A 24044-nucleotide genomic window follows, 5' to 3' on the forward strand; every position below is an offset into this window, starting at 1 on the left:
AATGCAGCTGTGAAAGTCGCAATAAGAACTCACATTCTCTAATTTTTGTGCTATTTTCACATTTCCTGACCGGTGTGAGAAAATATTTCTCATCACTAGTGAACAATCTGACCTCGGGAAATGATTAGTCGAAATTTGATTATGACGTCTAAATGTTGTTGTTTTTTCTGAATTTTCCTATTGTGACGTCATGAAAAAAGGCGACCATGGCTGATCACGTCGTATATAAACTGACTTGATATATAAACGGAATAATGATTTTGCCCGACGTTGCCTTATTATAGAATGACACATTGAGCCGGATGTCTTAACGTGCTAGTTCACAAGGTAAAGGAAATATGTAACCATACTCGACATTTTTATCTGAAATCTGAGTCGACCTCTTACTTTTGCTAAGCGGAGAATAATGAAATACCATTTTTTTAATCTTTGGTTTGATCTGGCTGGTGATCGATTTCTTGTCTTCTTACACACAAGATAAGCACCCTACAGATACAACAAAGCCCCATGCTGTTTTATTTAGCAAAAGAGGGATATAACAAACATGTTGAATACCAGAGTATGCCAGTTAGATAAAAATCAAACCACACATTATAGCAAAATGGTGGGTTATAAATCCTTGTCATTAAATATTCAACTTTGTGAGGTCCTGATGGAAAATCTAGAAAAGCGCTTCTGACTAATTAAACTTTAATGTGTTGTTTACATGTTTTTTTTTTTATAGAAGACACCATGTGATATTTTGTTTCTATATTGTTGGTTGATTTTGTGTTTTGAGATGATCCCTTGTTTTTGTCACCTGTAAACGTAAGTCTTAAGTGTAATCCTAGGTATAGACCTAGTTTCTGCAAATGTCTAGTAATAAATATAAAAAAGATTTAATCGTTTTTGTGTATCTATTCTAATAATTGATATTGCATTTGTTGTATTTTATAAACACATGGATATTTAAAAACATTTTAAGTATCCGCTCCTCTAATGCATGTTTCTTCGTTTTATTATTTTAATCTTCGCTCTTCATTTTATTAGCGGTAAAAAATCTGAAATAAAAAAGAAACAAAGTTTTATAAAGGGTACAATGTTAACAATAACGTTAATAAATTTAGTTACAAAAACACGTTTCGTCTGTATAAATCTAACCAAAATCGCGCTAATCAACAGTTAGGAAGTTGGAAAACTTAAAAGTGAATCAAAAGAACTAATTGATTATGGCAAACTATGGTTGGGGGGGGGGGGGGGACCCCAAAGTGTTACACAAAACACAACATAGCATCCTCATGTTAATGACTTATAAAAAATAGGAAAACAAAAGACTGCAAGTAAGTAAAAAGTAATATAAAAAAAAATAATGATTTCCGGGGCAAATTCAATCGGAAAGTCCCTAATCAAATGGCAAAATCAAATGACAAAACACGTCAAACGAATGTACAACAAAATGATAGCCCACCCGCGTCTTACGTGCGACACATCGATGAACAATTCTCCCATGTAGACATTTTTTACTGAGGGTATAGTTTGCCGGCCTCGATGGTCGAGAGACCCGCGGTAGCCCGCCCCCGTCTTACGTGCGACACCTCGATGAAAACTAAAAAGTGAATCAACAATACTAAATGATTATGGCAAACTATGTTTGGGGGGACCCTAAAGTGTTACACAAAACACAACATAGTATCTTCATGTTAATTCAGAAAGCACTAAAGTGCTGACTACTGGGCTAGTAATAACTATATAAAAAGTAAGAAAACGAAAGACTGCAAGTAAGTAAAAGTAAAGCTAAAAAAATAATGATTTCTGAGGCAAATTCAATCAGAAAGTCCCTAATCAAATGGCAAAATCAAATGACAAAACACGTCAAACGAATGTACAACAACTGTCATATTCCTGACTTAGTACAGGCATTTTGAAATGTAGAAAACGGTGAATTGAACCTGGTTTAAAGCGCTAAAACTCTCACTTGTATTACAATCGCATCACACTCCGTTATATTTACAACGATGTGTGAACAATCATTTACAAAAAATCACAAAAGCCTCTATTAAATTTAAAAAAAACACATTCAATGCATGATATTGCATTAAGGTAGATTCATGGTATACCGCCATCTTGGATTGTACAATCACAGTACACAATCGGTCTAGTTATTTGCCCAATCAGCAAATTTGGAAACAGATTTGCAATTTAATGGTTAGGCAGTTTATTTATATAAAGAAAATTTGTTAATTTATTGTATTATTCAAAATATATTAACAAATATCAACCTTTTTGGTTTTTAAAATCATTTTTTTCAAACGAGTTATTTAAGGGGAGATAACTCTTTTAGTACAAAATTTATACTAGGCTAATAGGGATTTTTTTATTTTTACTTGTGGCAAGAAAACAAGTTCGGTGACACCATGTTTTCTTTTTATTTTCTTAAAACATACTTTGAATTCTATCTTCATATAATTTATTTCAAAATTCCATCTCATAGATTATTTTTGTATGCACTCTTATGCGGTTTTTTTTTCATGAACAAACTAACCAAATTTAGGCAATTTCAACGACTCATAGCTTGAAAAATAGCACGGTGACCCATACATTTTATTACATTTTTGAAAAAAAAGCATAGTAAAATCTCCATTTTGGCAAATTATAAGAAAATTCTGTCTCAAAAAGCATTTATTTATGATCTACCTTAAATAATCATTTGTGTTTGGTGAGTTTGTTCATGCATCCTATTGAAATGGATTTACGTGAAGCTAAATGTTACAGACTACCACATAAAAATCCCTATTTGTTCAACCAAATTTTGCAATTTTCACAGCTTTCTAAGTAAATATTTGAACTTAAGTTTAACTTCATAGAAACCAAGTATATCCTAAATTGTAATGTATCACCTTCCTACATGCAATTTATAAACCATGTTTCTAAGAAAGAATTGCCATTGAGAAAATAATTACTCTAAAAATAACCCTTGGTTTTCTGTAAATCTTAAATTATCTCTTAATCAGTTTAATAGAGGTCTGTAGCTGGCAAGTCAGTAACTTCTAGAAGTAATTTTAATAGTTTCTTTGTTACCTATTCTTACAAATGACTTAGACGTCTTTTAAACTGAGTTTTACTCTGCGTATTGTTATGTGTTTGTTTTTCTACATTGGCTAGAGGTATAGGGAAGGGTAGCAGACATATATAATGGAAATTAATAATAACACAAATGTATGATGAAAATAAAACAATTGTATATTACATTTGATAAGAGTGGATACAATTGAGAATGTAAATGGGGAATATTTCAAAGAGACAGCAACCAGACCAATAAGAAGATAATCAGACATTGCAAATAAACTGCCAACACCATGGGTAAAAATTAAAAGACAAACAGACAAATAATAGTACAGAAGACACAGTATTGAAAACTGAAGACTAAGTAACACGAACCCTATCAAAAATCTTGGTGTGATCTCAGGTGCTGCGGATGGGTAAGCAAATCCTGCTCCACATGTCGTGTTGCTTATGTATTGCTTACCTTTGCAGAAGTCTGGATTTTCATCTGTTTTGTCTTTACAATCATTGTGTCCATCACACATCGAAGTAACACTAACACATGTGAGATCATCATTACAGGATATATGAAATGTCTTACATTTGTTTGCTGTAGACAAAAAATATCATATAAGAAAAATGGTTGAACATTTGACTTTTAAACATCAGCCTTGTACGACTAAGGGAAGACATAAAAACAATCAATGAAGGATAAAAAACTTAATTCAAATAGTTTTGGGGGGAGGGGGGTTTGGGGTTCAAAATTGCTGCAAGTTTTGTTTAATTGACCTCGATTTTATATATATTCTTTTTGGTCAATTAATTTTTCCCAATTAAGTTGAAAAGGGGGGGGGGGGGTAGGAGTGCCAGTGGAAAAACTATATGAATTAAGTTTTTTTCCCTACATTGACATTTTGATGTCGTCCCTTATTCTTCTTCAAAGACAGACGTTGTTCTACTTTATTCGTACATGAACCTGACAACACTCTTTCTATTTTTAGTTATAATATGTATAAGACCCTGTCGTCTTTTTGGTTTAGTAGTTATAATAAACATCTTTAACCTGATATTGTCTCATATTTTGATTATTTGAATACGAAAAGGAAAGAAAATGTTACGATAGTTATAATATAAGCGCTTTTTTTTATTATAATTATAATGTTTTTATTTTTATCACTGTGCGAATGACACTGCTAGTGGCAATTATATTTAATATATTCTATAAACTTTTAACCCATGAGACAACATCTAAATTAATCACAATGTTAGCATATCTTAAATATATTAAATGAAATAGAAGTGTTGTAGACATGCTGTAAAACCTTATCGAGGCATGAAATCTTTAAACATTAGATTTACAAATCTTATAAAGTCTGCAGATATATACAATTATAAGGTCAATCATAGGGCAAGTGTTATAATGGACATTAATTGCAGTTTGACTATTGTTCTTTAAAGCTTCATTTAAGAAATGAATGCCTCTTTTCATAAATTAATAAGGAGGTAAAGTGTTGACCGAAGCATATTTTGCACGAAACGCGGAAAAGCTTCATTTTTAAAATGTGAGCACGATCAACACATAACTCCTCATAAAATTACAATAGGAAGCTTTGTTTTTATATTACTAAATGTGTATAAAATTGAGAATGGAAATGGGGAATGTGTCAAAGAGACAACAACCCGCCCAAATAAAAAACAACAGCAGAGGGTCACCAACAGGTCTTCAATGTAGCGAGAAATTCCCGCACCCGGAGGCGTCCTTCAGCTGGCCCCTAAACAAATATATACTAGTCCAGTGATAATGAATGCTTACTAAACGACAAAAACATCTTTTTATCAAGTTTTGCTTTAATTTTATGTACACATGTGTTGCTTATTCTTTAGTTTTCTATGTTGTGGCATTTTTACTATTGTTTGTCTGTTTGACTTTCTATTTAGTATCTTTCGTCCCTCTTTTATAATGGCATTATGTGGCATCACGAATATAGCATTTTATTTAGATATTGCAGTTAGTATTTAATTGGTGCATGATTGATGTTGGACAAACTGACGGATTTTCGTGAAACATACAAGTACAGTAAGCATCATAGGACACAACTATTCTTTGAATTGACTACAATAGTGAATTTTCCATTTCTATAAAGCTACATTTCAGCAGCAGTGCCTGCATACTGAGTATACGGGGAAAACATGTATATTGTAAACACTGTTATAACTTACCTCTGCAAAAGTATTCATCTTCGTCTGATTTGTCACGACAATCAGATTTTACATCTCCATCACATAGAAACCCCCGATACACACATTGCAGACCATCCTTGCATTTTACGTAATCGTCATTAATGCATTCGTATGCTGTAAGATAAATTGATTTTTTTACGTGATTAAAGGGATCAATATTAAGGTATCTTATGCCGAATATGTTTGATTGTCTGTTCCAAAATAATAAAAAAAAATAAGCTTTTTAAAAAAATTATTTTAACAAATTTCAATTGCTTTTCATTTCGTTTTTTTTTCTTTTTCTGTTTATTACATAACATTGATAATGAAATGGGTAAGTACTAATTGTTTGTTTTCCGTTTCTCTTTAATATAATTTGTCTTCTAAGAACTTTTGTAAATGGGTTGCATCTATGATAATATAGCTTTTATAATTTAATCTTTAGATAACAACATCGTAACACTATTTAAACATGTTGATAGTACGAAAGAGTATACAAACCTAAACACATAGTCTCTTCTTCATCGGAACCATCTTTGCAATCAAAATGACCATCGCATCTTTGAATTTTCCTAATCCTCATTCCGTCACTTTTGCAATTGAACGATTTTTTAGCCTCTGGTATGAAAATAAAAAAAAAATAAAAAAAAAATAACTGAGACTTAAAACAACAAAGTATCCTTTTTAAGACTTTACCAATATATTTGAATCATACATTTATTTGCACAATGTTGCATTCATGTTTCGTTTTTTAATGCCACACATGAAAATCTCAAATAATAACAATTTAGATACCAATTATAGCAATAATAATTCTAATATTTTATATAACAGTAAATATAATTCTGATTACTAACTAGTCGTGCAGAGAACAGCTTAAGGTTTTTCCACCCCAACGTTTTTTTTTTATATAATATTCATTTCCATTTCAAGATATCCTTTCTGATGGATATAATCATAGTTAAAGTTGAATTCATGCCGATTGAATGGTTTCTGTATTCTTTTCCTCAAACTAAGGAAGACACTTATGTACTTCCTGTTTAAATGACTTTCTTTTTCATATGCAAGTCTGATTTTTTTTTATTGATGCACTCATTTGTAAAGAATGTAGAATGTGTAAATTTCTGGATATATTGACGACATACTGATGGCGCTCTATTGGGTTTGTACTCGGATTAATGTCTCTAAGACACATTCCCCATTTCCATTCTGTATTTCATATATATATATATATTGGTCAAAAACTTTTTAAATCTTATTATTTTTTAAATCTTATATCAACTCGCGCACTAACCTGATATTTGGAAAAAAGCACATAATCCATATGCAAAGATAGTCAACGGTAGTAACTTCATTTTCTCCTGTATGAATACAAAGTTTTAATAAAGACTACAGTTTTATATAAAAAGGGAGTATAAAGCCCACACTTTTTTTTATCGCTTTTGTGCAATTGTATATGTTCCAGACCATATGAGTATTTTGACCATTTGGTCTAGTACGAGCTGAATCATAAAATGTGTTTGGATCAGTATAGGTTAATTTTAGGCGAACAATTTTTTTATTGACTTTTTCAAAATAATATTATTACAATCATATGAGAAAGTGATTAAGTGAAATGTAATTGTCTAATATATATGAATCCGATTTTGACACTAACATAACCAGTCTTTTTTAATAGTTGAAATATTCAGTGTGTGTTTAATTTACAATTTAACTTTCAAATTGATTTCAGATTTCAGTAATCTTGATCTGTAATATACTATTACATACTATTGCATACTATTCATATTTTGGAGTTAATATTGATTCACTTATAGGGTCTTTGCATCGGAACTAAACAAATTTATTCAAAAAAAAACAGTTGTTTGCATGACACGGGGTTTGTTCTTCTCATATATGTTATGATGGTATGATACTAAACCCCTAACGGGAAGGATTGTGTCTGATATTCAGATGATGAAGATATAATCATGCAATCAGGTTAATTGAAGTCTGGAGTTGACATGTCAGTTAAATGCTAGTAGTCTGTTGTTATTTATGTATTATTGTCATTTTGTTTATTTTCTTTGGTTATATCTTCTAACATCGGACTCGTACTGCATTTAATTGTGCGTATTGTTATGCATTTACTTTTCTACATTGGCTACAGGTATAGGGGGAGGGTTGAAATCTCATAAACATGTTAAACCCCGCCGCATTTATGAGCCTGTCCAAATTCTGGAGCCTCTGGCCTTTGTTAGGATGTATTATTTTTAATTTTAGTTTCTTGTGTACAATTTGGAGTTTAGTATGGCGTTCATTATCACTGAATTAGTATATATATATATATATATATATATATGGTCTAGCTGAATGACGCCTCCGGTTGCAGTAAATTTTTGCTGCATTGAAGAATTGATGGTGACTTTCTGCTGTAGTCTGTTCTATGATCGGGTTATTGTCTTTTTGACACATTCCTCATTTCCATCCTCAATTTTATTTAATATTATATTAGTATATTCGATTCTAATCAGTAAACTTGACGAACTTCTTAAAATAAGTCAAAACATACGCGTACGGTAAGACCACATGGTTTATTTGAAAAAGGAAGCATACGGTTCAAATACGCATATGCTCCGGAACATACATACAGTTGGGTGCAGACAAAACATTAAATTTAGACAAGCTTACATACGAAATATGTGCACACGGCGTTAACGACCGTTTGCTTTATGTAATGCTTGGTCTGCACCTAACTGTATTCATGACGAATGTCATTTTTCAAAACTTAACTTTGACCTTGGATTATAATTTTGTACGTATTATTTCCTTCCAAGGAAGTCGTTTATTTATTCTGAATGAAGGGTTGCTCCATGATATTGAAAACTACTTAACGACCTTACTTAACATATGACCTCTTCGTTGCATAGAATATCCTCACTAGTACTGATATCTTTTGATTGTTGCAGTCTTGTAAGTATTTCTCCTGGGAAAAATTACCCTAAATGTACCTTTTCATGAAGTATTTTACAATTAATTATGCCCATAGAAGGATGTCCAGATTCATTTACAAGATTTTAACATTATTGAACATTTCTATACACAAGTAGATGTATGTATAATCTAGAATATAAAGAACATTTTGTTTTATGTTGCAACAATACATGTAAGGAACACGAACGTGATAAGTTTCTATGTTAAATGTTTTCACATATACACCACAAGACACAAATATATATAAAGCTTTTCACTGTCTGCGCAAGGGATTTAGAGAAAATCAAGGTAGTTAAAAAACATAAGTAAGTATATCAAGCTAAAATTACTAGCGCACACACAACATATTCAAAGAAAATGAATAATTGAAAAAAAGGAAAGTTAATTCGTTCACACTGACTTGAGGTCAACATTATTATATCACAGAAATCCTATAAGGTGCGTGCATCTAGCTTCCGTGTCGTGTTGGAAGAAATTGCTTGTTTGTTATTTATCTAAAAAATAGTAATACACAATCTAAGAAAGCTAAAAAAAAACCAAAATTGATATCAAATTGAGAATGAAAATTGAGAATATGTCAATGAGACAAGAACCCGACAGACGAGCAGACAACAGAGGCTCCTAACTTTGGACATGCGCAACAATTGCAACGGAGTAATATAAAAACAGGAGGTGTGGTATGATTGCCAATGAGACAACTCTTCACAAGAGACCGAAATGACACAGAAATTAACAAAAATAGGTCACCATACGCCATCTTAAACTTGTTTTGTGAGATATCAACCCTTCACCTTTACTTCTAGCAATGTAGAATGAAGAAACACATATCAATACGCACAGTAAAACTCATTAAGAAAAAAGTTCGAGTCCGATGTCACAATAAGGAAAAAAAGAAACTAAGTAAGTACATAGTACATAATTAACAAAGGACTATTAGAAGAAAACATTTGCTCTGATTTTTATTGAAAAAAATATCTACTTACCAAAGAGTGATGTGTGTTCAGCAATGATCAAGATAGACCAGAATGACATGGATTGATAGAGCTATTATGGTGCATAATGTTTAATGTCGGAGTTATTATCCAGCAAATTTTGATGACAAATAACAAGCAATTATAATTATATATTCAAGAGTATTTCACTTTTGTTATTTGAAGAGACCACATAAAGTTCAAATCTAATGTATACGTGCAAAGGTTAAAAACCGGTTAACATTTTTAATAAGCTTAACTTAAATATTTCATCAAAACAGTTATAGTTTAAATTTACAAAACGACATCCCAATGGGAACAAACTGTGCCCCTCTACTTGCCGACTTGTTTCTTTATTATTATGAGGCTGACTTCATGCAGGAACTTCTTAGGAAGAAAGATAAGAAGTTAGCAGTATCCTTTAACTCTACTTTCCGCTATATAGATGACGTTCTTTCACTAAACAATTCAAAATTTGGTGACTATGTGGAACGCATCTATCCCATCGAATTGGAGATAAAGGATACTACAGATACAGTTAAGTCGGCTTCATATCTTGACTTACATCTAGAAATTGACAATGAGGGTCGGTTGAAAACAAAACTTTACGACAAAAGAGATGATTTCAGCTTTCCAACTGTGAACTTTCCATTTCTAAGTAGCTACATTCCAGCAGCACCTGCATACGGGGTATATATCTCCCAATTATCTCAGATGGTGCCATTAAAACAAAATACATATATGGTTTGGCGATATCTGGTCACAGCTTTTATTCATAATATGATATATTCATATGATATATAATATATATATATAGATAGATAGACCATAGACCATGTATATGTAGATAGATCTATGGTCGGTTACCCGAAGATAATATGGCAACCAGGTAGATATATGTGAAGATAGATATATATGAAAATGTAAAGATGCACCGTGGGATACACTGGTGCTTTAAATTTAGAAAACACCGTGGGATACACAAGTGTAGTCTGTATTATCCAAAAACCTAAAATTTCATAGTTAACATTAAGATTCTATGCAGCGAATTCTGCCACATTGACGGAGGAAAACAGAGACTCTGTCAACCGCCATAAAAAGGGCGGTTCGCTGCAAAGCTGTGAACCAGATATGAGATAACTACAGATAGGTAGATAGATAGATATTTTTATTTAACGTACAACTTGGTACATATATATATTAAATAATCTAGGTAGATAGATAGCTATTTTATTTAACGCACAACTTGGTCCATATATATGATAAATGTCTAGATAGATAAATAGATATTTTTATTTAAAGTACAACTGGTACATAAATATATGTTAAATAATCTAGATGAAAATTTTGTGAACAACTGTTCAAAACATATTTACCTACACAGATAAAAATACTTACCAAAACTACAGCAAACCACAAGAAAGTTGATTGTAATTGTATAACATAAAAAATAGTATATTATAGTATATCAACAAATAATATAAAGATGTTAAGAATTCATTTCATAATCAGGTTAAGGGTGACAAGTGAAAAACATCTAGTTGAAAAAGTTCTGGTCTGATCGAAAATCATAATATTTTATGTAGCAACCCGACAGCTTATTATAACGGCAATAAATAGTTGTAAATTCTATAGCAGCACCAGTCCATGTTTGCATTGGTCTAAATTGAGACAATCCTTACTTAAGAAAGATGAATCTCATACTCCATCTGATCATGTTCTTCATCTCATTGGCAAAGACCCACTCTAGAACTACCTGTGTCAATACCACTATAAGATTATTAAAAATATGTTGGATCCTTATAGTTTCATTATATATTCTGAGTTAACTTTTTAACATGTGACAAATATGCCACCACAAAAAGCATTTCTGTGGCTAGACCTAAGTCAACCCCATCTGGAGGATGTCAGTCTGCTACAAAAACATACTTACTATTGAGGATTCTATTAATCAAACATTAAAAATCTCCTACAATTCTGTACGGCAAATAGCTACATGGAAGTATAGCTACATAGTAATACGAATACAATTTAAAGCATAATAAATCAAGAAAAATAATAATTCTTCTGTAAAACCCTGTATTAAGTGTCAGTATTGGATACCAACCCATTTAATAATCCTCCAAAATCAATGAAAGGACAGATTCAAATACACTGAATTCATACTAACACAAGATAAGAAAATATTGCTAAACTTCAGCATGACTCTGGCCTGGAGTGTTTATTACCTTCTTAAAAACTCAAACCTCAATTTTGACACACATTAATTAAATTACTAAAAAAAAAAAATTCCAATTCTAGTAAATTAGTAATGTCACAATTTTTGTTGAGAGAGATACAAAATGTACAAGTAAGCAATACCTTAACCATTCATAAAGAGATAGGAAATGTATTCAATAAATCAACTAGAGAACCGAACTCATGAAAAAAAGACTGTCCTCTCTGATACATAGTATGTACGGGTGGTGTGGAACTTACAATTAAACGGTTACCAAAGGTTGATATAACTGTAAAAATCCCCTTGGGGTAACAGCAGGATAAACATCTGCAGTTTGGGCCAAGCATCTGAAGCAATCCCTCTAAAAACCAGAAATGGCTTCATCCATTATGATTTTTTTTTTTTTTTTTTTTTTTTTTACCAGATTAGTGATAATGAATGTCATACTAAACTCAAATCTAAAATAAAAGTTCATCCCAAGCTAACATAGGCCAGAGGCCCCAGACTTGGAACAGATACTTAAATGGCGAGGGGTTAAACAAGTTTTTCAAAATCTCAACTAAATGAAGAAGAAGCAACGCACAACAATACGCACAGTAAAAATCATAAAGAGTCCAATATCAGAATAAGTAACAAATTAAACAAAACAAAAATTGAAAATGACGATATTACAAAAATCAACAAGGGACTACGAACAGTTACCAACATGCCAGCTCCAGACCTCAATTAAACTGTTCGAAAAACTATGTCTTGAATATACGAAAATCTAGCACCAACCCATCATAGGGGATTAATATCATATCACCATTAAATATATTAGAGAAACATAACTCTTATCATACCTGCAACTGGTTTAAAAATAAAGGAATTTTAGTCTGATGCATAGATGTGCAAGTGATCAATATTGAAGCCAAAATAAGCCATATATAGCAGGCAACAGTATTTCTACTTTATATAAGTTTGCTTTTATGTTTTGTTAGTTTTTGAGGTAAAAGCTGACATTTGTCCGTTGTAAAGTGTACATGTATTACCATAAAAGATTGGATGGTCAATACCTGAATGTGTAAGATGACAATGTAGGAGTGAAACTATTAGAATGTAAACGCCCATTAATACAAAGCAGGAATAACTGGATCAACTCAGGCAAACGCAAATTAAAAGAATGACTATGAGAACCCTATACTAGAGTCTAAATCCATGTAAGCAGAAACAAACATTTAGTATAACAGCAGCAACAACTCTCTCTCTCTCTCATCTTGGGTTTGAACCAGGTTGCCCAAATGAAACATTATTTCCATTAAAGGACAAGGTGATTTGAACTTGGATATCACAAGAAGGCCTATATTAATCAAAGTAAACCTGGTTAAAGTTACCTGTTAGGACATCCAAAAGTTATAAAGGATGACATGTGTTACACAAAAAACAAAACATAAAGAAGTGCTTAACAACATCTAGATACCCTCATAATTAAAAGCATAACATTTCAAATAGTCCCAGCATTCATGCTAACTGTTACTGAAATTCAACTGGTACTATAATTTCATAATAAATAACAACCATAATTTGGAATCAACTGTTGCCAAGCAACCAGTAGGGCCAATGATTTATGCAAATGAAAAGTTCCTGGTAATGCACAAGACTAAAATAACAAACGGCACCTAAACATACAGTGTACGATACTCAAAAATTGGGCAACTTCTAGAATTCCCAGGATGAAGATTACAATACATTCTAGGCTAGTATATATATTAATTAAAGCTGTTTTCGACACCTAAATACTAAAGATTTTTAACGGTGGAGCAGACTGCAAGACATATACTTAGTTTGTACTAGATTTGCTAATATTACATGTACATATCCGTTTAACTGCTACTGACAAATTTAAATTACACAAAACTTGAAATAGTCTCATTTAAAAGTTGATTACAAGATAAAACCGTTGGACCCCTTTTTTCCCTTAATATATATATATATATATATAAAAAAAATCAAATCAATAATAATGAAAATTTCCCACACCCTGAGACTGGTTTGTTGGGTTTGTGGCAAACAGCAATAAGAAGTCTGTTCTAAATTAGTGATCAATAAATATACTCTTACTATAAACTTTTGTCCTTTAAATTGTGGTACTTTATTGCAAAATCTGTATTCATGCAGTATATGCATATCTGATTTTTTTTATCAGGTTATTAAACAAGATAAATATTATATATAATGTTATATAAATCGATAGCGTCCTCCATTCAAAATGTGATAAATACCAAACAACATTTAAAAGTTTCAATGTAATATATTATATAACAATTATAAAGAATGTAACCTCATATTTACGAAAGTTTTTTTTTTATTACAAACACATGATGCGGCATCCCATCATTGTAAGGCCATATACATTTGTAAAAGTAACACATTCAGCAATTTTAAGTTTAGAAACTGAGATATAAACGTTACACAAATCTTTTCAATCTAACCCATAAGATTAGAAAAAGTTGTCTTAATCTATATAAATATGTTTGTTATATATTGTAATCATATGTACATTTTGTACATGAGGGGGTTTAACTTAAAAGTAATATACTGCTTTTAACTAGTAAATCTGACGATTACCTGAAAAATTCTCAACTGGATCATACCAATGCAAAGCTCCCGGGGTTGGCATAAATAACATCTGATGATGATTCAATGTACACATGTATGTGACCAAAGGAGTTGAGTTAGTGGCGTGATGAGTTGTGAATCCAGTCCAGTCTGGTAACCCGCCTGTAAACACTGGTGTGTCCTTGTTGTCCAAGTCTCTGGTCCAACTGTTACAACCCTTGGCCGTGTTCTGTGGCCGAGCAAGGTCTCTATCTGATCTACCCAACATTGTGCCACAACTCAACAAAAAGTAAATATTAGTTCCACCATGCTACATAGCATTGACATGACAAAACCAAATGACTGTACAAAGAAACAATAACAATTAAAAATTACGTATACTCATACATGTAATTGTGTCGATAATAGTTACAATAATTTAAAAAAAAATAATTGAAAATTAGTATATATACAGATTTATATATTTATTAAACTTAAATCCATAGGCAGTTGATAGTAACATAGTGTACTATTAGTATATAATTGAGTTATTACAACAATAATTTAAGTTGTGGCCTGTTTACATATGGCTAAATTCTTGATTTAACTGAACTATTCATACCATATTGACCTAGTCTAGGCTAGAGAGTAGTAGCAACTAAAAAATGTATACAAGTCACTGTGATGAACGACTCTTGACAAGTTTTAGTACACAAATGTGTAGGTACACGTAAAATTTATAGCCGGATATATACAGATAATGATAATATTTGCTTAAATTCACCAGCAAGCTAAGCCCAAAGAGTACGTCCCTTTTACGTTCATATATCCTTTCATGGAAAATTTGCTGTATATGTGCTATGAAAGATCTAGATACACAATTACCGATGTATACCCTCTTAAGGAAAATTTACTTTTAATTCGAAAGTTTTCGGGAGTTCATAGATAACACCTGCCCCACAACACATAATCATTAAAGACACGTTACTAACCTGCATGATCTGTTACAGCGCAAAATACAATTTGTTAGGCTTACCCATAGGCACTAGACAATCTGTCAATACTCAATTTCAATAGTATAAGATATGGGGAAAAAGTAATATATAAAAAAATTAAAATGAAAACAAATTAAACTCGTCGTGCATCTAATTTTATGTAGAAATATACAATGACGCATGGTAAACATGATTATAATCTGCAAATCTTAGGACAATGTTGCATCTAATTACTCACACTTGTAAAAATTAAATAATAATAAAAATGAAAACGAATAATCCATTCATGGGACCAATTTCTCATTCAGTCTTTGCATGTGCTCTCAACGTGGCGATGCAATATGGTTAAAAAATGACGAATTCTTTCTCAGATTACTTCTAATAAACATTAGAAGCATGAGTCAGGTTATAACCATACAAATTCTTACACTAGTTTACTTTACCATTTCAATTTTCAAGTTTACCGCTTAAAAAATTTAAACAGCTTGCTTGCTGCGATGAAATTCTAAAAAGGCTTCTTCTCTCTTCTTTTTTTCTTTCTTTTTCTTTTTTTTCCTTTTTTTCTATTCTTCTTTTTTTTTTCTTTTTTTTTTGGTTTGGCGATATTGATAGAGGGTTACTGCTCACAAGGAAGCTATTAAACCAAGAGTTCCAAATGGTGAAGTTGAAATCATCCCTTCGTAAATTTTACGGACGCCATCACGAGTTGGTTGACCGTTATGGAATAACCGTTTCACAAATGATATCGGATATGTTCCTTACGTCGTAACTACAATCCCCTTCCCTTTCATGAATGTGACCTACCGAATTAGACTATTTACCGGATTTGTAATCACATAAGCAACACGGCGGGTGTCACATGTGGAGCAGGATCTGCTTACCCTTCCGGAGCACCTGAGATCACCCCTAGTTTTTGGTGGGGTTCGTGTTGTTTATTCTTTAGTTTTCTATGTTGTGTCGTGTGTGCTATTGTCTTTCTGTTTGTCTTTTTCATTTTTAGCCATGGCGTTGTCAGTTTGTTTTAGATTTATGAGTTTGACTGTCCCTTTGGTATCTTTCGTCCCTCTTATATCAACAAATTATTTTTTACTAAATTGTTAGTTCCGACATGTCGTGACACCTAAATTTTGATTGCAAGTGTACGTTGAACGTTAAAGGGAGTTTTCTCCCCTCTTGTATTTAAAAATACGTGTATGGTGATATAACTCATTAACCAAATATAATTAAGACCTATGGTCTTTTGATTTGAGGTCCTTGGTTTGTGACCTTGAAATTGATCTCAAAGTCATAGCTTAATATGACGTTCTAGATTTTGACCTTTGCTTTAACCTAATATGTATACATGATAAAGCCATGAGACTTTTGGCAAAAGGTATAAAAACATTTAACCTTGAAAAAAACAACCGGAAGTGACCTTGTGTAAACCGGAAGGAGCTATTTATTGTACTTTATTAAATGAAAAGTATATAGAACCAGATAGTTTTGGAATCAGTATCAAGTCAATAGTAAAATATTATCTGAAGTAACATTTTTCAAACCGGGAGTAACACATTATCTCCCTTATTTATTTTTTTTTGTATAGAAACCATACATTTTTGCAATCAGCGTATAATAAGCTATGATTTGACGATTGAAATGACTTTTTAAACTTAATTTTACAACTTTCATATTAAAATACATTCTTTTTCTTGGAAAGACCTTCAATTGTTCTCTGAACAATTGGTTTTTAATTATTATTATTATTTTTATTTTCTTCCGCCTAATTTTGTTCTTGCGATAAATATTTGTTTCGCAATATGTCGCTTAGATATTATTATTTTTTTTTTTAAATTTATCATATTTTATTGAAATCTGTACATTTGTTAGTTTAAAACATCAAGTACCGGTACCTTATCCCGGCCTCGTTAACATTAGTAAATATCATATTTATACAGTTGTTAGTATTTGTTAGTATTATACCTTCAATTTTCAATATTTGGAAAAAAATAAAAAAAATATACCATGTCAGTAATTTCAAAAAGAAAGAAGTTTACTATTAAGATTTTCAAACATAATTATCTGTATAACAAATGCACAGGTTTAGAATATATATATATATATATATATATATTGTTTTTTGTATTAAATTTCGTTTTTTCTTATTTGCACACAAACAAAATAAGTTACACACTTTTGTATGCATAATAGTTATATACACTAAAAAGAAGATATATAATATATTATTTAATAGACACAGCAGTTTTAGTTTGATACATTGCAGATAATGATTTTAAGACAGAGGTTGTTTGGATATGAAATATATACATTATATGTGGAGTCTATTTGTTTTTTGTTTTTTGTTTTTATGATAATAAAGGAGTCCAGGGGTTCCAGCAGTTTTCTGCCCTACTGAGTAATTTATTTTTATAGAATATATTTTTTTTCTATTAATAAGTTTTCCTTTAAATAATGTTTAAGTGCTATTATATTGGTTTATTCCATAGCTAATTTGCTTCTATAAATGTAGAATTTTGTTAACAGAAGTATTATGTTTCTTATATCATTTTTATCGGTTTTTGTTAAAATACCAAATAAAACCAAATCAATATTTAAAGTTAGTTCTATTTCTGTCTTCTCAAATATCCAGGAGTCAAGGTCTTCCCATAATTTTGATATATATGGACAAGTCCAGAATATATGTTCTATTGTTTCGACCCCTCCGCACCCAAAACTACAAATATTTGTATCTTTAATTTTTATTTTAAGGAGAAGTTCATTGGTGCCTAAAATTCGATGTATTATTCTGTATTGAAACCACTGCAATTTTGAATTTTTTGTAATATAAAAGGGCAATACATGGATATTTTTCCAATTGAAGTTCGCATTGAGAATTAATGATCATTTTTGTTCACATTTTTGTTTAGGAGTTGACTTTTTACCATTCAAAATATTATACATATCTTTTGAACCTTTCTGGGATTTAAAAAAAAACCTTTAATACTGAGGGCAAAACTGGACCGTTTTCTCTCTTTAAGTCATTTGGACATATTTGATATTCTTTTAAATACTTTTTTATTGACAAAATTAGGCCTTGATAAGTGAGAAAATTAGTTTTAATATTCTATACATTATTAAAGTGATCAAAAGTCATAAAGTTTCCATCTTCCTATAACAAGTCATTGATCAGCCAAACCCCTTTTTTTGTCCAATCTTTATATAATACTGAATGGTTACCAATCTTTATTCCATCATTCTTCCATAAAGGGCATGTTTTAATTTGAGAGTTATTTTGTACATTTTGAAGATCTTGCCAAGCATCAAATACTTCTTTCCAAAATGGATTATTCAACTTTTTATAAGGACCAAGAAATTGCATTTCCAAAAAATTCAGATTTTCTGAAAAGAGGAATAGTTTTACTAGTTTTGAATTATTTCTATTTATTCTTCTTATCCAGGTTAGTTTAAGACATTTTATGTAGTTTTCAATATTAATCATTTTTAGTCCTCCTAAACAGTGCGGTTTGGATAAGGTGTCTCTATTGACTTTATCTGGTTTGTTATCCCAAATAAAGGAAAATATTTTTTTCAGTAAAATGTTTAAGCTTTGTGCTATTTGGACTAGGTATGGACAGGAATAGATGGTTTAATTTTGATATTATAAGTGTTTTTATCACTGTTATTTTTCCAATTGGTGAGAGTATTTGATTAGTCCAAGTTTTTATAATGTTTTCAATTTCTTTCAACCTGGGGTTATAGTTTAAATTTTCAATTTCACTAATATCCACTGAGAAATTTATCCTAAGAAGTGTAAATCTGCTGGAACCCCATTCCAATCCCCACTTAACACACATAGTTTCTTGGCTAAACTTTTTCTTCCCAATCCAAACAACCTTGGTCTTGTCTAAGTTTATATTAAGACCTGATAATTCTGCATATTTATCTAGAGTACGGAGAGATGCATCCAAAGATTCAGGTGATCCATCAAGTATAAGAGAGGTATCATCTGCATATTGTGAGATGAGATACTCTGAGTCATCTATAGTGATTCCTTTAACTTTGTCATTATTTCGTATAAGTATACCAAGTATTTCTGCGCATAGTAAAAATATATAAGGTGATAGGGGATCCCCTTGTCGGCACCCCCTCTGAATCTAAAAAAAATCTGAGAGATGGCAATTTTGAGTTACTGCAAATTGAGTTTTGGTATAAAAAGTAGTAATCCAATGTTTAATAGAAAGTCCAAAATTAAAAAAGTCTAAAACACTTTCAATAAAACTCCAAGAAATTGAATCAAATGCCTTTTCAAAATCCATAAGGAGGAGAATACCAGGTATATCATGTTCTTCTGTATACAATAAAATATCATAAATTAGTCTAGTATTTTCACCAATGTATCTTCCAGGAATGAACCCTGTTTGATCATTATTTATTAGAAGTGATAAAATAGACTTCAAACGCTCTGCTATACAGCTAGACCCGAGTTTATATATTTTTGTTTAAAAGACTTAGTGGTCGCCAGTTTTTCATATATTGTCTTGGTTTATCTCCCTTTGGTATACAAGTAATTATCCCTCTTTTTTGGGATACTGACATTTCACCCATATTATACCCATAGTTGATTGATCTAAGAACAAATTTACCTAAATCTATCCAAAAGAATTTAAAAAACTCACTGGTGTATCCATCAGATCCTGGGCTTTTGTTACTTTTCATTCTTTTAATAGCAGCTGTTAATTCTGAATAGGAGATTTTTCCCTCAAGGGTATCCCTTATTTCATTTGTTAACTTGGGAACGTCTAAAAATGGAATTTCCTTATTGAGATCAACACTATTTATTGTATCTTTCTTTGAATATAAATTTTTATAAAAGTTTTTAGCTTCCAATAATATATGTTCTTGTTTGTTTATTAAACAGCCTTCATTATTGACTAGTCTTGGAATTGTTTTATTAACAAAGTTCTTAGTTTCTAAGTTGAGAAAATATTTTGAGGATCTTTCTCCTACTTCTATCCATTGCATTTTTGAGCGAACATAATGACCACGCATTTTTTCTTGTCTTAAAATTTGTAATTTAGATTTCTTTTGGTTGAGATTTTCAAGAGCTTCTGTGGTTTGTACATTTTCTTCTAATTTTTGAATTTCATTTACTAAAGCATTTTCCAATTTATTTTTTTCTTTCTTTTTATATGATGCAAAGGAAATTGTTTTACCCCTAATTTCTGTCATAAATGTTTCTAAGAACAGCTGATCATTTATTGTAAATTGAATATCTAAACAATCAATCTGGTCTAGTGAGTCTCTATTGTATACTAAAGTTGCATATTGATCTTTTACTTGTTTTATTTTTTCTTTAACAGATTTAACATATTCTATATCATATAATAAACTATTATTAAATTTCCACAAACCCTTCCCAATATTGGAATCACTTATTTTAAAATGTAGAACTATTGGTGAATGGTCAGATCTATAGCTGTTTTGAATTTCTACTTCTTTTACATTTTGATAGAAAATCCGAGATATAAGAAAAAAATCAAGCCTAGCTTGCTTCAGAGGATTAACTTTTCTCCATGTAAATCGTTTCTTGTCTGGGTAGTTTTCTCGAAAGGGATCAATTAGATCATAAGTTTCAATAAGTTCAAAGATTTTTTCTCTTGCTCTTGGATTATTTATATTTAGATAGTTATATGTATCTAATGCCTGATTTTGAACTAAGTTAAAATCTCCTGTCAGAATAACTTGTTGGTAATTAAAGTTTTCTATTATTTCATTAACTTTATTATAAAAAGATGGTGAGTCATTATTTGGTCCATTTAAATTAACAAGTGTTATATTTTTACCTTCAATTGTAATATCTACACCAAGAAAATTTCCATTATCATCTTTCTTTATCTTATTTATTTTATATTCAAGATTATTTCCAAATAAAATGGCAACTCCTCTTTGATTTGAAGCAAAAGAATTAAAAATGCATTCTCCTCCCCATTGGTTTCTAATAAATGATTCATCTTTTTCTGTAAAGTGTGTGTCTTGCAGACAGTAAATATGACAGAGCTTTGATTTCAAGTATTCGAACACATCTCTCCGTTTCTTTCTAGAATTTAAACCTTGACAGTTGTATGAGAAAATTTTTAATGAATCCTTAGTCATTTAAATAGCTTAGATAAAGCATAAACATTCCATTTATGATTGTCCTTCCTTTAATTACACTTTGACTCATAAAACTGTCAATGAAAACACAAAGCTGTAATAGTATATATGAATAAACAAGTTGGTATACATGTATAAATCTACTTTCATGCATAAATAAATCTTTATAAAACATTGTGCAAACATCATAAGAATTGAAATAAATAAAAAAAAGCAAGAGTAACAACAATCATGATTGTCATATTATGATATGTTTTCTGATTTTTGTTTATAAATAAAAACAAATTTGGGATTACCTGTTTCCAACGAAAGGGGTTAATGAAGAAAAAAACTAACAAATGTATACCCACTCAAACTAAATTTCAACAATCAAAGAGAGATAATCCAAAATATTATCGCCCCTTAATTGTAAGATTGCAAACATGTATGTTTCAGTCAAGGTTTTAGTCAGTATAGTAATTCTATGGTTATTATCAAAGTCTTATTTTGAATATTATATAATTATTCTAGTAATTTCTAGGGTATTATTTTTTTTTCAATTTTTCACTATTGTCCAAAGAAAGACATTTGTCTCATAACCATACAATGGACACATATTTTGACACTTTAAAATGTTTTCCTTTTATATGTCATGTATGTTGGTCATTTATAAGGAGGATGCAAATTTCTTGTACAAAATGTACTACAATAACAAAATAAATAACCAACTAATTGAACAAAGCAGCACAAAAAAGCCCAATTTAGCATATAAAGTAGCATGCACTTTCATATAAATGAACACAAGCAATTGCAAACATGTTTAAACCGTTACAAAAGTAAGCATGTCAAGCCTAAAGCAAATAAAACAAAATGGCTGTAGTTGATAAGTACAACTTGGGTTCAACCCTAAACTATAACTATTCTCTCAGGATTAATTTATCGATTAAGACATTAAAAATTTCAGCCCGTGGTTAAATATCCACATGAAAAATAAATATATAAATGTATATTTAGAAAGTTGTCTGAAAAAGAGAACTGATTCCCTTTTCATTTTTTTTCTTCAAATTTTTGTTTTTGTTTCATTGATTCATGAATATTTAATTATTATTTAAAAGTAATTTGAGCGAGATATTCTATATTTTAGATTATTTAAATGAGAGTTACATGTAGGTTTATAGTTTTAGGATTGAATCCATTGCTCATTTGCATGATTTTTAACAAATGCCAGCTCATAAACTAAAAGCACATAAAAGCACATGTAAGAACAATTCAACACACATATACTTACACTCATTGTAGTATTCTAAAATGTATAAAAGAAATAATAAATACATTTAAAGATGTATCGAACCCGTATCTGATACGTTGACGTATCTGAACGTATCTATATGTTATTGTTTAATTGACTTTTTTTTCTCTAAAAATACGCGTTGAAATAGTACATGAATACTGAGACTACTATAACATATTGTAGTCTCATATGCATATGTTGGTGATTTTTTTATGTTCGATATTTTTTGGTCATCGATACAGAGTTCTTATAACATAATAGTTTCCAAATGATTTGTACTCGTTTATGTCTATACACTCTATTTTAAACCATTCCAGGACTGAATTTATGGACTATGACCCCTGCTGTACAAATACCTAGGTGAAACTTCCTTCAAAGCATTATAATTTATTGTTTTGTTGAATCAGAACTTTGTGGCAAGTAAAGCAAACCAATCGACAGAAAGTCTATAGACTATAATACAGAGATTTTTCTTGTGGAAATTTTAAATAGATTACTCACTTTTTTGCCCAAGATAAGCTAGCGTTTATTGTTTTACAGAAAAGTCCTAAACAACTGTTACATTAAAAAAGTCGAGCGCACCCAAGACGATGTAATTGATAAACTTATTTTAAGGCAATCATTGCAAGCACTTTATGCAGCTATCCTCTATCTATCAAGTACCGAATAGTCAAATTTTAGGGTACAAAAGGAAAAGCTTTGAATGTTCAATAATATTTTCTTATGTTTAGCAGTTAAATTTAAAAAAAAATAGTTGATACTTCTTAAGGTTTATGCCCTTCTGTAGCCATGTGAATTAAGAAATTGTCAATCTGTAATAGTATCAAAACAGCAAACAAATGAATAACAGAAACGGGCAATTTTGTACATATAACAACGGAAACTTTCGTCAAAAATGTCCATATGTTTAGCATTGAATCATTACAATGGTACACAACCCTTAGATCATAATGTAAATATAGTAAATGATTGAGTCAACAATCGTGGTAAAAACATCGAGAATAGGGAAAAGAGAGAAAACATATGGAAATGTTAATGAAATATTACGTCTCTTACATTTTTAATATTTGAAAAAAAAACATTGCCTGTTAATCTTTATTTGTATCAGTAATGGAGCTGGCTTCTCTTTTAAAGTATGCGTATAATGATTGTTAACTTTTTCTTTATTTGTTTTTTAATTCAATTTCACTTCTGTAGTTATAATGATTTAAACTTCGAGTGTAAAGCATATACGAGTATTTACATCAACACGAAAATCATGTAATTAATAAATGTGTGTATATGTAACTTCTGGTGTCATCCATGATTGATTGATTGATTGATTGTTGATATTTAGACGGCCCTTTTAAGCGCCAGTTTGTGGTATTTTGTGGTGGTCAGTTTTTATGGGTAGAAGAAACCGGAGTGCCCAGAGAAAAGCGCCGAAAGTCCTAGTCAATTAAGATTGTATTCGAGTGCTCCCGAACACGTAGAGTTTCGAACTCACAATATCAGTGTTGACTTGCTGGTTATTACAGAAGTATACTACTTATACCACTTGGGTACCGAGGCTCCCTCGTCTTGTAATGTTTTCATAATTGTATTAAAGGGACTGTAAACATTAAATATATAAAGTAGAAACATTATTTGCAGGGCAACAAATGTTATAAGATATCAAAAATGAAAGAATC

The 24044-nt window shown here is 30.8% G+C and overlaps 1 protein-coding gene across 1 annotated transcript; it reads right to left on the reverse strand.

Annotated features, from left to right (window-relative positions):
* Window positions 1-888: 888 nt before the first annotated feature.
* On the reverse strand, window positions 889-9258 carry LOC143055263 (uncharacterized). The gene is made up of 6 exons (XM_076228393.1): window positions 9198-9258; window positions 6536-6602; window positions 5743-5859; window positions 5242-5376; window positions 3506-3631; window positions 889-1040 (listed from the first exon to the last, which is right to left on the reverse strand). Exons 2-6 carry the CDS (start codon window positions 6594-6596, stop codon window positions 1018-1020), a joined length of 462 nt encoding a protein of 153 aa, XP_076084508.1. The 5' UTR covers window positions 6597-6602; window positions 9198-9258; the 3' UTR covers window positions 889-1017.
* Between the last annotated feature and the right edge of the window lie 14786 nt (window positions 9259-24044).

Source organism: Mytilus galloprovincialis, chromosome 12, assembly GCF_965363235.1.
Source record: "Mytilus galloprovincialis chromosome 12, xbMytGall1.hap1.1, whole genome shotgun sequence".
Classification (NCBI taxonomy): Eukaryota; Metazoa; Mollusca; class Bivalvia; order Mytilida; family Mytilidae; genus Mytilus; species Mytilus galloprovincialis.

Coding starts and splice junctions, on each gene's coding strand:
- LOC143055263 (XM_076228393.1), bottom strand. CDS start 6,596: ATGAAGTTACTACCGTTGACTATCTTTGCATATGGATTATGTGCTTTT. Junction 5,860..6,535: donor TGCTTTTTTCCAAATATCAG/GTTAGTGCGCGA, acceptor TTTTCATACCAG/AGGCTAAAAAATCGTTCAAT. Junction 1,041..3,505: donor AAATCCAGACTTCTGCAAAG/GTAAGCAATACA, acceptor TTTTTATTTCAG/ATTTTTTACCGCTAATAAAA.